Here is a 12310-nt window from a genome sequence, read left to right as displayed (position 1 = left end):
ACTCAAAAGCCTTCACAAGAAAGTGCACACACAACAGCTAATGACACTAGAAGAAGGCAGCTGTCATTTCTCCCTTCTCATGTGTTAGGACGTTCTCTTCTTGTTCTGTTCCATCAGAGAAGGGGCCTTTAGAAAGCTCATGCTTTCCAAATTTTCTGGCAGAAGAAGAAATACTTCAGTTTTTGTTCACCTGCTGTGGTATGAGCATTTTTCACTCCCCTTTTTTTTTAAAATAGATATATATATTTTTTTCTTTCTTCAAGGGCCATTTATACTGACATTTCCCAAGTGGAACCCAGGGAGCTTGGCCCAGCTGAATGCCTTGCAGGCAGATTTCTGAGAATCACCAACCATAATGTCTAACTTGGCAGTTCCCTGGGAGAGCCATTACATCTAGATTAACAGCCACTTAGGGCCACGAATGCTTATTTCTAGTAGCAGACAGATCAAGCTCACTGCAGTAACAGCAGTAACAGCATCTCACATCAGCAACACAGGAAATCAGGGCAGATCTGCATTACAAGAGCTGAGATAGAGCCTGTCCTCTGCTGCAGCGTGTCCAAGTGCAAAGGTCCAGGGAAACAAATCACATGGAAGTTCTTCAGGTGATTTCCATCCTCAGCTTTCATTTAAAACAACACATGTAGCTATTGAGCACGTGGAGAAAGCTTTGAAAACATGACCCGAGAGTTACCAAGGCAGAGAGGCATGCCTGAACTTACAGACAGCTCTAGGTGAAGGTGAGCCCTTTTCATTTCAGGCAATGCTAACTCAGATGCCAATAAAGACACTTTAAAAGGCAAAGCTGTTTGCTGTCTACTTCCCACAGCATATCAGAATGGAGAGGAAATTCAACTCAAATTCAACCCAGCAACACTTTTGCTGTGGGCAGTCTGTATGTGACACCTGGCCAGGCGGTGGCAAGAACAAGCTGTTTCCTCTTCTGGAACAATTCTCAGCTCTCAGGTGCTGGCTACACCACTCTCAGCCCATTCCACAGCTATGAAAGAGCTGTCCCAGCCAAGTTATGGAGAAGTACTGCGTTCCTCATGGAAAGAGAACTGCTGTTTCTCAGGCCCAAGAGGTGATTTCTTCCCATGTAAGGCATAATGCTCCCTTTATTTACCCCCTTGCTCCAATCTCTTTTCTGTTCTTCTTTCTCTCCACAACCTTCCTCTCAGATCCCACTGGGCATCTCTCCCCAGGCCCTGCTGTGGGGAAGATATGGTGGTGGGATAGGGGAGGAGAAAAGAGAAAGCCACTGGTCCACACGGCACACAAAGCACCAGCTGCCTCCAGGGAAGCACAGCAGGTCCACACCTTCAGTGAGAAGCCAGGCAGCTCACTCTGCTCGACTTTCAGCTCTGCTTCTCCTCGCTGCTACACCAGTGATCACCAAATACCATGCAGACGTGGGACAAGGATGCTGCAGCTCTTCCACACCTCATACAGAGGATGCAAATTTCCTACGGCCAATGCAGAGGTTCTTTGGAAACAGCTTAAAGGCTGCTTGCAGATATCTGTGTGTCTTGGAGACTTGCAACAACCTGGCCTTCTCTTCATAAGGTAAAATGGCATCAGCAGGTCAAATCCTTCCTCCAGCCCAATGCTAACTCCTTTCTATTGGCATCTGTGCACAACGTGGGCTCCCTGTAAACCACCAGCACAAACCCCAACTCCTCACAGCCACATCTTACAGGTTCTCACTTACTTTGTGCTTTAACCCTTCGGCTCCCCACCATGCGGAGGTGCTTCCGAAAATTCCTGTAAGAGAAGTTCAAACAAAACCTCTGAGAAAGGTGACATGAAGCTGGGCCCAGGAGGACTGAAAAAGCTGGGAAGGAAAAAAATGGGAAGACAGACTGCATTTCCTTCAAGGCATTCAAACACTGGAGAGCAGGTACCCAGCCTCTGTTCAGGGTTATGTCTGTCAAGCACATGGTTGTTTCTGAACCCTCTTGGACCAGTGTTGCAGAGCAAGCGAGGTTCTATCTGGCTGTCCCCTTCTCATGGGCTGCTGTGGGCTTTTTGCCCACTCTCCTGTACATAAGGCACCTGTTCTGCAGCAGCAGCCGCAGCCCATGCTAGCAGAACTCCTTCTTGTCCTGGTTAGCAGCAGGAGCTTCTCCCTCCTCTCTTTTCTTCCACACATGCTCCAGCAGGGAAGTGAGGTGCCCTGGGCTTTGCAGCATGCACACACAGCTCGTGGCTGTGCTCATTCCCAAACACATTCAGAGCAGCTGCTAAAATCCCAGCAGCACCATTAGCAACCACGCAGCCTATACTGCTCTCCAGAGCAAAATGCTGGGAAATATTTTTTTGGCTTCTTCCTTTTTGGAAGCACTGCTCAGCAAGGCTGACTGCCCTCACCAGCCAGCTCTCTGTGGCTGCCTGTCTAACCATGTGCTTTCCTGCCCAGCTCCACAGGCAGACTTCAGTAGAGCTGCAGAGTTCTCAGTTCCAGACTGTTTCCACCCACCCAAGGGCAAACCTCAGGGACACAGCTGCACCTCTCAGTCTGCATAAAGCAGACCATCTTGGCAACTCCTGAGAGCATGTTCAGTCGGGGAAAAGGAGGCTGAGGGGAGACCTTATTGCTCTCTTCCAATATCTGAAAGTGCTTACAGTGAGAGTGGGGTTGGTCTCTTCTCACTGGTGACAGGATGAGGGGAAATGGCCTCAAGTTGTGCCAGGGTAGGGTTAGGTTGGATATCAGGAGACACTTCTTTACAGAAAGGGTTGCTAAGCTCTGGAGTGGGCTGCCCAGGGAGGTGGTTGAGTCCCCATCCCTGATTGTGTTTAAAAACTGTTTGGATGTGGTGCTCAGGTAAATGATTTAGCAGAGGGCTGTTAGAGTTAGGGCAGTATGGTTAGGTCGTGGTTGGACTCGACGATCTTTAAGGTCTTTTCCAACCTGCGTGATTCTATGAGGCAAAGGGACTCTTTCTACAGCCTCCTTAGAGCAAGGGACCTGTTTCCCTTGGTTTCTCATCACTCACCTAAACAGTAACTGAACAGGGGACAGGAACTGAACAGGACAGCAGAAAAGACACGGGATGAGCAGCAAGTGGACTAGCAAGGAAAGGCTCATTCCTCCTTGAATCCTTCTCAGGTGAGGTGACTTCAGCCTGCACTGCAGCTGGCAGATGGCAGTGACCCACATACCTGCAGCCTGTATGGAGCAGGGGGTACTAGATCCCCTCTGCCCCTCCAATGTACACCACAGACATCACACAACAGAGACCATTGTTGGTGAAAGAGGTGAAATGACAAGTTGCTGCAGCACACATCAGTTAGTAGAATGAGTAAGGACATGGTACAACCATGCAGACACTTGAACAAACTGGCTGGACTGGAAGGCACACTCAGCACTGACACTGAGGCATTCAGAGCAAGGCAGACACATCTACTCTGGTTTAGAAAGATCAACACAAGTGCAGCTCTTATGAGAGGAAGAGCCCATGCCATGGTCTGCACTGTCCCTTCTTTGGCTTCAGATCCCATGCAGCCATCCGAATCCAAACTCAGCAACTCAAGAAGGAAGACCTGAACTGCTCTGTATGCAAAGCCTTCAGCACAGTAACTGCTCACCAGGGCTGCTTTACAGCATGTTCGATTCAAATCAAATACAACGTTCTAAGGGGAACCAGGGACGTTCTTTAAACCAACAGGTCTTAAATGTGGTAAATCACCAGAATGAAGTCTTTATGGGCCACTGCAAAACTAAGCTTACACCAGACACCAAGCACTGAAGTTAATTGCCAAGGCCACCTTTACAACCTTCAGGGCTTTTGGCATTTTGAAATCCGTTTTCTGGTTAAATGCTCATTCTCCCCTCCGGAGAGGAGCTTCTTCTGGAGGTGGGGACCAGTCTGCCAAAAACAGTGCTGCTCCCAGCTGGTCCTCTCCCATCAGTGAGGGCTGAAGGCAGCTCTCTGGATACATCCTCTAAAAACAGCTGTGAGTGGCTGCATGGAAAATTCAGGGCTACTCTCTCCATTAAGCATTTAGAGAATGGGACAAAGAACCTTTTCCTCCCCTCAGGTCTTCCAGACAAAGCACTTTGGAAAAGAGATCCATGTCTGGGACTACATCAACGTGGGCATCCTGCAGCCACCTGGATCCTCAGGCCCCCCTGTGCTGACATGTTAGCATGGGCTTTCACTGCCATTCAGGGACACCTGGGGAGCAGCAGTTTGCTCTGTGAGCAGCCATAAACCTGCCCAGTCGTCTTGCCTGGCTCCTACAATTGCACCTTGAAAGCCCAGTGTTACATGTTCACTACTAAGATCTCTTCATCAAAATCCAGAAAGCAGCCCTGAAGTCACAGCGATAAAATCTCCTTATTGCTCCCTATCCTGCAGCACCCCCTGCAGTGCTCCATCTCTTCTCTGAAGAGCAGCATCTTCGTTATCTCAGAGGTGACAGCGTTGGGATTACTGCAGTACATCGGTGCTCTGCAAACTCCTCCCCAGCTGGGATCAGCCACGGTTCATCAGACCACCGGGCACTGCCCTCCCTCAAGGCAGCACCTCCATGCCAGCAGGTAGCAGTGCCATACAAACTCAGCTCACAGCACACCAGGCTGTGCGCTGCAGGGTTCTGCAATAACCACTGACCTTCCAAAACACCCAAGGCTGCAAAGGGCTGCTCAGCAAGCACCTGAAACTGGGATAGTGCTGGGATCCTCCTCGCTCCTCAGCGCTACCTGCCAGGCAATCCTTTCACACTGCCAGGGCCTGCTGCCATGGCCCAGCCAAAAACCCGCATCACCTTCATCAGCTCTGCAGTCCCACCTCCTCCCTACCACAGGGCAATGCAGGCAGCTCTGCTGTACAATCCTTCCTGGGTTCCTCAGGGCAGTCTGTCCCACGAGGCCGGTGTGACACCCGCAGTGCTGAGCGCTCAGCATCACCGAGGTGCACAGCTCCCACTCCTGCACCTGCAAGCTGTGTCAACAAGTCACTGTCTGGCAGAGGCTCGTCTCTGTCTAACGAATTCTGAGGAATCTCTTTCCTTTTAAAGATACACTGTCTGTTTATTTACCACGTCTTCAGTTTTCATTTGCATTTGTCCTCATAATTGATGGAAAAAAAAAACAAAAAACACCTACTGATAAAGAAAATATCTTCCTGGCAATTTCCCCATTGTGAAAATCTGATGTTTTTCTCCCACTTTGTTTTGAACAGTGCTGAAGTAATCAAGGCAGTTTTTAGCCAATGACACAAATGCTGTGTTATCCTTCCTCACAAGCTGCCAAAACACACAAGTCTTGGCCACACTTCAAACAACAGAGTTGTTCTGATTACCCCAGCGACCAGGTGATGCGCCCTGCAAACCAGCAGAGGGAAACCAGGGCCCTTTGGTAATAACAGGACGAGGAACCAATCCTCTTTTCTCTCCTTTCTGTCCTTTAAAACAACGAGAAAAAAAAATAACCACCAAACAAAAATAAAACAGGCTTCTGGATAATAGATACATTTATTTTCCTCATGCCTCACATTTTGGAGGTACCTAAGTAGGTGTAACAATAGCACATAAAGTTACTGTTCAGGTATTCAGCTAACCTCAAACAAATTCCAGATATTTAGGAAAGGGGTGGGGGAATTGCATTCTTAATTTTCAGCCTGAAACACAGGTCCCCCATTTTATATTGAGAAGCTTAAAAATAAACTTGACAGTGTTCCTTTACGAAGGATGAGCTATCCCAAGTCCCGAAGCATCGTTCACTTCCATATTTCCACCACAGGCACTGCTAGTGTCCCTACCAACAGCAACACAGACAGGGACAACCACGTTCAACATCATCAAGAGTCACTAATGACACTGTGAGGGCCCATGCAACGCCAGGCACGGTCACGGCTGCGGGAGAAAAGGGCCCTACCTCTGTATTACAGCTGCAGAATCATTCTCCCGTTTCCGTCTCTTCCTTTCTGCGTAGCCCCTGAATGCCCTGGGAAACCATTTTAAGCCATTAACCAACTCCACAGCTTTGAACTGGAGAGGACACAAGACGCAGACAGGAAAGCTCTCACCAGACAACAGAAAGAGACTGGGCTGCCTGAGGGAGACAGCTGGGCCTTGCAGGACTGTGTGAGAGCCAAGGGCTGGCCAACAGTCACCAAACCAAAGGTCCTCGCTCTCTTGAGTAGATGGCTCCTAAAGAAAGCATAGCAGTGGCCACAGAACTACCCAAAGAATAGGGGGTGGTAGCTGTCATCCCTGCTGCAGAGGAATGGACCTAGGAAACTGTAGACACAAAGCCTCTGTGCACCAGTTTCAAGAGGGACGAAAGCTTGCTAGCCTCAGTCCTGAAGGTGAGGATGGCTGCGGTGTGATCCATACAGGCACAGCAGGTGTAGCCATCTAACCTCTTCTCAGCTGACCAACAGTCATAGCACAGGGAAAGCATGAATGAATATGCTGGACAGGAGAGGAGAGGACAGTTTATTCCATACATCAACAGACAAAGAAATGAAAAATAGATTATACTTACGAGATGCTAGAGATTCCAGAAGATGCAAAGAAAAAGAGAAAGAAGAAGAATTCATTAATGCTCAGCCCTGCGCAGCATCCCGAGGGGATCCTCACTCCAGAAGGGACAAATATTTCTTGTTAGGTGGAAGGAAATCACTTTTTAAGTTAGTTCCAAGTGGTCAAACTGCAGCTTGACCGAGCTAAAACCTCCAAGGCAGTATCATCACATGGAACAAATTAATTCCTTGGGTCTCCATGCAGACCCAAAGAACACACAGGTGTAAAACTGACAACAGAATGCTGCCTGTCAGAATACAGCAGCAGCTCAGTGTGGGGTTATGGAGCAGGGAGGCCTTGTCCCCTGAGTACCCGTGACTTGTGAGATCAGCCCACACTGCCCACCCTGTGAAGGAAGCAAGTCCAGGGCTGAAAACTCTGCAGCAGAAGCCAGGGGCTTCGGAACCTCCCAGCCAGCTCAAGGAGGTGTCCTGAACTCTTGGAGATGTTTCTGTGTGAATTCCAGCAGCTCAGACTTCCTAGAGATGTTATCTTAAAACAAGGGAGCTGTGCTCCTCATGGGTTTCCTTAGGGCATCATTCTCCAAACCTGCCTGACTTTGGTCTCCATTAGCTCCAAGCCCAGCACCCTGCCACAAACCACACACACACAGTAAAGTGACTGCAGGTAACAAGGGATGTGCCCACCAGCAAACAAAACGTGCTGGGTTTATGCATGGTCTGGTTTGCCAGATCAGAACTCTAAAACACCAATGTTCATAAAGAGCAAAGCAAAAATCCAGCAAATTGCCCTCAGACTGCTCACAGGCCCTGTCAGTCCAGTGCCAATGAGCATTAACCAGCTGAAGGTGCCACCAGACTTGCAGCTTCAGAGAGGAGTTAGAGAAACATGAGGGGGCTAAATAAGAGAAGCAGCACAAGGAGCTGCAGGCTGGCACCATGTAAATGCCCCCATTCTGTTCCCCAGGATGGGCTGCACTTCCAGCTGTGCTGGGGTATGTGAGGAGTGAAAGAGCATAAAGATAAGCTCTTTCTTCTAGGGGAGAGAGATTCCTTCTGTATTTCAGCAGCTACCCCTCTCCCCAGCACTGGATCCACCCTTCTCCACCTTATCAATGCAGATCTGATTCAGTCTGGGTTATCCCAAGATCAACCACCAGCTTCTTTTGGGCATCTGGGGAGGACAATGTCTGAGGGAAAGAGGTGGCAGAGAAACAGATTACAAAATGGAGACCAGGTTAAACAAGCAGAAATAAAGGCAGCAGCAGAGAGGAGGGTGACATGGATACAGGAGGAAGGACAAGAAGGTGGCAAGGCTGGAGAAAGACTTTAGAAAGCAGAACATCAACTCATCTTCCACACTGCCTGCCTTTCCTTCGCAGCCAGGTAGGAAATACCTGAAACTAGGAAGATGTCATACCCTGACAAGCTGGATACAACCTTGAAATGAGGCTTCATTTTCTCTCTTAAGTCCTTTGAGAAAAGCCTCTTCTCCACGCACAGCAGCCAGCAGCGCCAAATCCTGCATGCAGTGTAAAGGGAAAAACTATTCCTAAACCAGATCCTCTCATGCTTTGCAGATATTTACTGACACCCTCTTCAAACGACTGGAAAAACATTAAGCTGTAGGGCTACATCTCATAATGCAGAGATACATTTCCCTGGAGCAATGGATGGGGGGCAGGCCTGGATTAATATTCCCCCAGAGCAGTGGTTGCAGCAGAGGCAGTGGTGGAGGGTCTCAGCTGGCGTTCCCACAGCACCCCTGCTCTGCAGAGGCAGTCAGGAACAGTGTCACAGAGAAAATAAGGGAAGCAGAGGAGAATTGCATAGCCCAAGAACTTCTACGAGAGGGAATAGTAGGAAAGAGAAATAACGAGTGCAAAAAAGAATGAACGAGACACAAAGTGCCCTCTACCCCAAGCTGCAGTGTCAAATACACAACTCAATTTGCTCTGTGCTCTCACATATAGTTTGGAGTGGGCCACAAACTCGGAGATACACAACCAAACTTAAGGCAGTGGTTTCACTTACGCTTGCATAGTTGTAGTAGCAGTTTGAAAACTGAAGAGATTCTCTTTTGGGAACCAGGTTCGTATGGGGACATCATCTAGAAGAGAGAGAGCAAAAGCTGAGAATCCAGCAGGCAGAGCCACAATTCAGACAGCAAGACTTCCCAGCTCTCACTTAGCACTTTTCTTCAGCACCCTGCCCTGTATTAAATAAGACAGTCTCATCCTCTCACTTTATATGCATGCTACCACCAAGTGTTTTGTAAATTTGTACTAAGCCTGTCTGTCACACTGCTAATGAAGAATGAAAGCTCTCTCCTAAGCCCAAAGACTAGAATAATCCAGGAATTACATAAGAGACATTTGAACAAGAGAAAAAAAAAAAATCGGGGGAAAAAAACATTTTTCATTCAAAGCGTTTTCGTCTCTGCCTTTTCCTTAGTACCATTAGCTTGAAATGTCCCATTCATCCAGCTCTTTTTGATATAGCACTCATCTTCCTCTATTCAGAGCTGCAAGGCAGAAATACACTTTCTTTTTCTCCCACTGATGCTTTCCCATACACTCTTGGTGACCCGGTCTGAGGAGTTTGTCTGGGTTTGGAAATCAAGCAGCACATGGACCGTGCAATCTGGTGATAACCACATTTATTTGGTCCCCTGTGTCTACAGACTGACCTGCCTGGACCAACTGCAGATTATTTCCCAATCCTGCTATATTAGCAATCACATCATCTTCATATAATGGCCACCAAGACAAAAACCAGGCAGCAAAACAAGTCACCAATTCTGTTTGTGGGACGGTGATGACATGGAAGGAGGAACTTGGCCAAGAAGTAGCTCCCATTGAGAACTCTCAGGGTGAATTTGCTCAGGCAGAAATTGGAGGTATATTAAAAACCACTGCCATCAGACATGTGAGATCCCACAGGATGGGATCCCCAGGCTCTGGGGCTACCTGGCTCTTCATCTTGCTTCACTCTGAATTTGAGGCTTCCTTCCTTAACACCTTGCCACGTCTTGTTAACCATGTGTCCAGGTGCACACCCTCCAACTTTAAGATCATTATGAACTACAGCACCTTAGTCGTTAGCATTCTGGCATTACCAAGAGTATTTTGTGCACTCTCAATGGCCAAAATCCAATCAAATCCACAAAAAGCAGCTGCAATTACAGATGGGGGAAAAAAAAAAAAGCTAGATGCAAGTGGGAAGGCTTCCTTTGAAGTGGGACTCCTTAGAAGAAGTTACACAGAATGCTTCTCAGCAGACAGTTTAAGTTGAGGTTTGCATAAAGGCACCCTAAGGAAATAAATGTTTTAAATTAAGTCAGCATTCAAGAATGCTAAATACTTCTGAAGAAATTCCTCTGCCTGCTTTCCTCCAAAAAAACATAGATAAGCAATGTAAAATGGCTCAGAACATAAATGATTTATTTGCTCAAAGACTCGAACCCACTGAAGTGGTGGAGGAGATGAAGTTGTCTAAATTCTGGTTCAGCCAACAGTTCTGCACAGAATTCTCAGGAACTCCTCGTCCCAAAGGACTGATGATCTCTTATTACATGTCGTAGCTCTTAAGCCACCAGCTTTGATTTGAAGCAGAACTTCTGAGGAATGGTGCTAGGCATCATAAACTCAGCATCAAGTTTCATATTAAATTAAGCCAATCTGGCCCAACTGCCACGAGTGTTGGTTTGCAGCAGTAACATCTCACGTAAATCCAAACAGAGAAAGCAGCATTGTCAAATGAATTTCTGGGGAAATTAGTCTCTCTCTCAGCTCCGTTCATGTCTGCTCTGCTTTCTTTGCTGGTCATGCATGAAGGACATTCCGGGAAATACCTCCTGCAACTCGCTGTGCTTGTGCCACTCAGTTGTCATTTGTTTTTCCTGAGTAACAATGTGTGGATAGACAGAGTAAATGACACCGAGCTGCGAGAACCTGCAGTCTGTGGTGCAGTGCTATGGGGAGATCTGGTCTCAGGCACAGAGCTGCCACTCCTGCGAGCACTCAGAAGGTGCAGCAAGCCCAGGGGTGGCTGTGCCTGCATGTACAACGTGAAATACTCATAAAGGCAGGTTCAGCACCATCCACCTTGTTCCCATTTAAGTATCTTCTCTGATACATGCTTACTTTTAGAAAGGCAATCTCCCTTTCACATTAATAACCAGCCCTAATGAAAATTGCTTGGTTGGAAACACATATTCTGAGCCTAAGACTCAGAAACATGGCATGGTATTTGCTAGATCGTGGATTTTCCCAGCAAATAGAAAAGTTTAGCTTCAGCTCTTGGAGTTCAAACTCCTCCATGAAGCCTTCCTTTGGTCCTGCATCAAGCAACCTGTATCAAAGAATATGGTGCTGATATGTTCAGGAAAGCTCTCAACATAAATCCATCGATGTTAGGACAAGGAATATTCACCTTCTTCATTCGGAACACGTTATGAGGCTGCAGCTCATTCCCCAAAGTACCTCATCTCAACAAGAACGTACTCCCTGAGTTGTGATCTCTGTTCTGAACAGCTCAGACTGATGCTGTTTCCAGTCTGTTTCCAATCAAGATTCCTGGCTGTGTCATCACATGCAGAGCCATCTTCCTACCAGTAAAATGCACGCAATCATAGAGCAGTAAATACAGGAAAACTCTTTTTCTCACTTAAGCAATAAAAATAAGAAAGTCTAAATTGTCCATGCAGTACCTAAGGTGAAGCCCAAAAATCACAGAGACCAAACAGAAAAACAATGATTAAAGTGATGCACAGAAGTTAGCTGGACTGTAGGTGCTCTGCACATTTGATAATTTTTTTTTTTCTTCTTCCTTCTTTAGTCACGTAATTGCAAGCATCCAAGTATGAAAATATGGTCCAGAGCCCAAACTTCCTTCAATTTTATCTGCAGTAAGTATCACCGTGAGTCTAGGAAAGAGACACAGTGTGATCTGCACAGACCTTATACTCTACCAGATTTCTTTTCAAGGGGAAAACCTTGACATCTCCTGGCTGGACACTCATCTCTAAAAGCCTTGATGAGTCTTTCCATAAGAAAATATAATAAAAAGAATTAAACAAATTAGGCCAGACTCTTTGCCACCCACATACAGAGCTGATAGACAAAGACAGACTGTTTTAGGTCATAATTTAAAGCACATAGATTGGGAGAAATATTTAATTAATTGCTAAGTTTTAAAACATGATCAGGATTTTTTTATGCAATTAAAACATGACGAGCCAAATTCCCTGAAAGCATTCAGCAAATGGATAGTGAGTGTGGGAGAAAGTCCAGTATTGTGTTATTTGCTAATATTTATGGCACGACTATGAGGTGGCACTACGTGCGGGACCTTGCTAGACTACTGCCAGCCACACAGACCAGCATTCTGGAGATACAACAGACTATGGAGCTGAGACTCTCTTTGAGCACCCCGACACATTCAAGAAAGATTTCACCTGCCTCAACCCCCAAGTGAGGCAAAGGAGAGTCCTATTCTGAATGGCCTCCTAGATGAGCAAAAATGTAGGTGTTTTGTCACAGCCCCTCCTCTCCTGCTCTTTCTTCAACAGAAAGAGAAACCCTAAGATGTAGATCCCCTAAGATGAACCAAGCCATCATGAAAACCACTCAGAGAAATAGGTTTGGATGAGGTGACCTAAAACGAGCTCCTCTTACTGCAAAAGCCCTGCTTTGGGATTCCCTTTATGTGGACACCAGTGCAAGGTGAAGCACTACAGGGCCCAACTCAAGGTACATGGCAACGACACCTCCATGCTAGAAAGAGACAGGTGCCACCCTTCACCCATGCTGATG

General features: G+C 47.0%; 1 protein-coding gene across 4 annotated transcripts in view; it reads right to left on the bottom strand.

Annotated features, from left to right (window-relative positions):
- Positions 1-12310, bottom strand: part of NSMF (NMDA receptor synaptonuclear signaling and neuronal migration factor) — a 33118-nt gene that overhangs the window by 10907 nt on the left and 9901 nt on the right. For 2 of the 4 annotated variants that reach the window (XM_010720757.3, XM_010720759.3), the window contains exons 3-5: positions 8529-8604; positions 5885-5953; positions 1712-1764 (exon numbers count right to left, since the gene is read on the bottom strand). In XM_010720757.3, the coding sequence (XP_010719059.1) occupies positions 1712-1764; positions 5885-5953; positions 8529-8604 (198 nt within the window). The remainder of the gene's footprint in view (positions 1-1711; positions 1765-5884; positions 5954-8528; positions 8605-12310) is intronic. The other 2 variants (XM_010720758.3, XM_010720760.3) reach the window with 1 other exon arrangement.

The sequence above is a fragment of the Meleagris gallopavo genome, chromosome 19 (genome assembly GCF_000146605.3).
Source record: "Meleagris gallopavo isolate NT-WF06-2002-E0010 breed Aviagen turkey brand Nicholas breeding stock chromosome 19, Turkey_5.1, whole genome shotgun sequence".
Lineage (NCBI taxonomy): Eukaryota > Metazoa > Chordata > Aves > Galliformes > Phasianidae > Meleagris > Meleagris gallopavo.
This window is presented reverse-complemented; position numbering and strand designations above follow the sequence as displayed.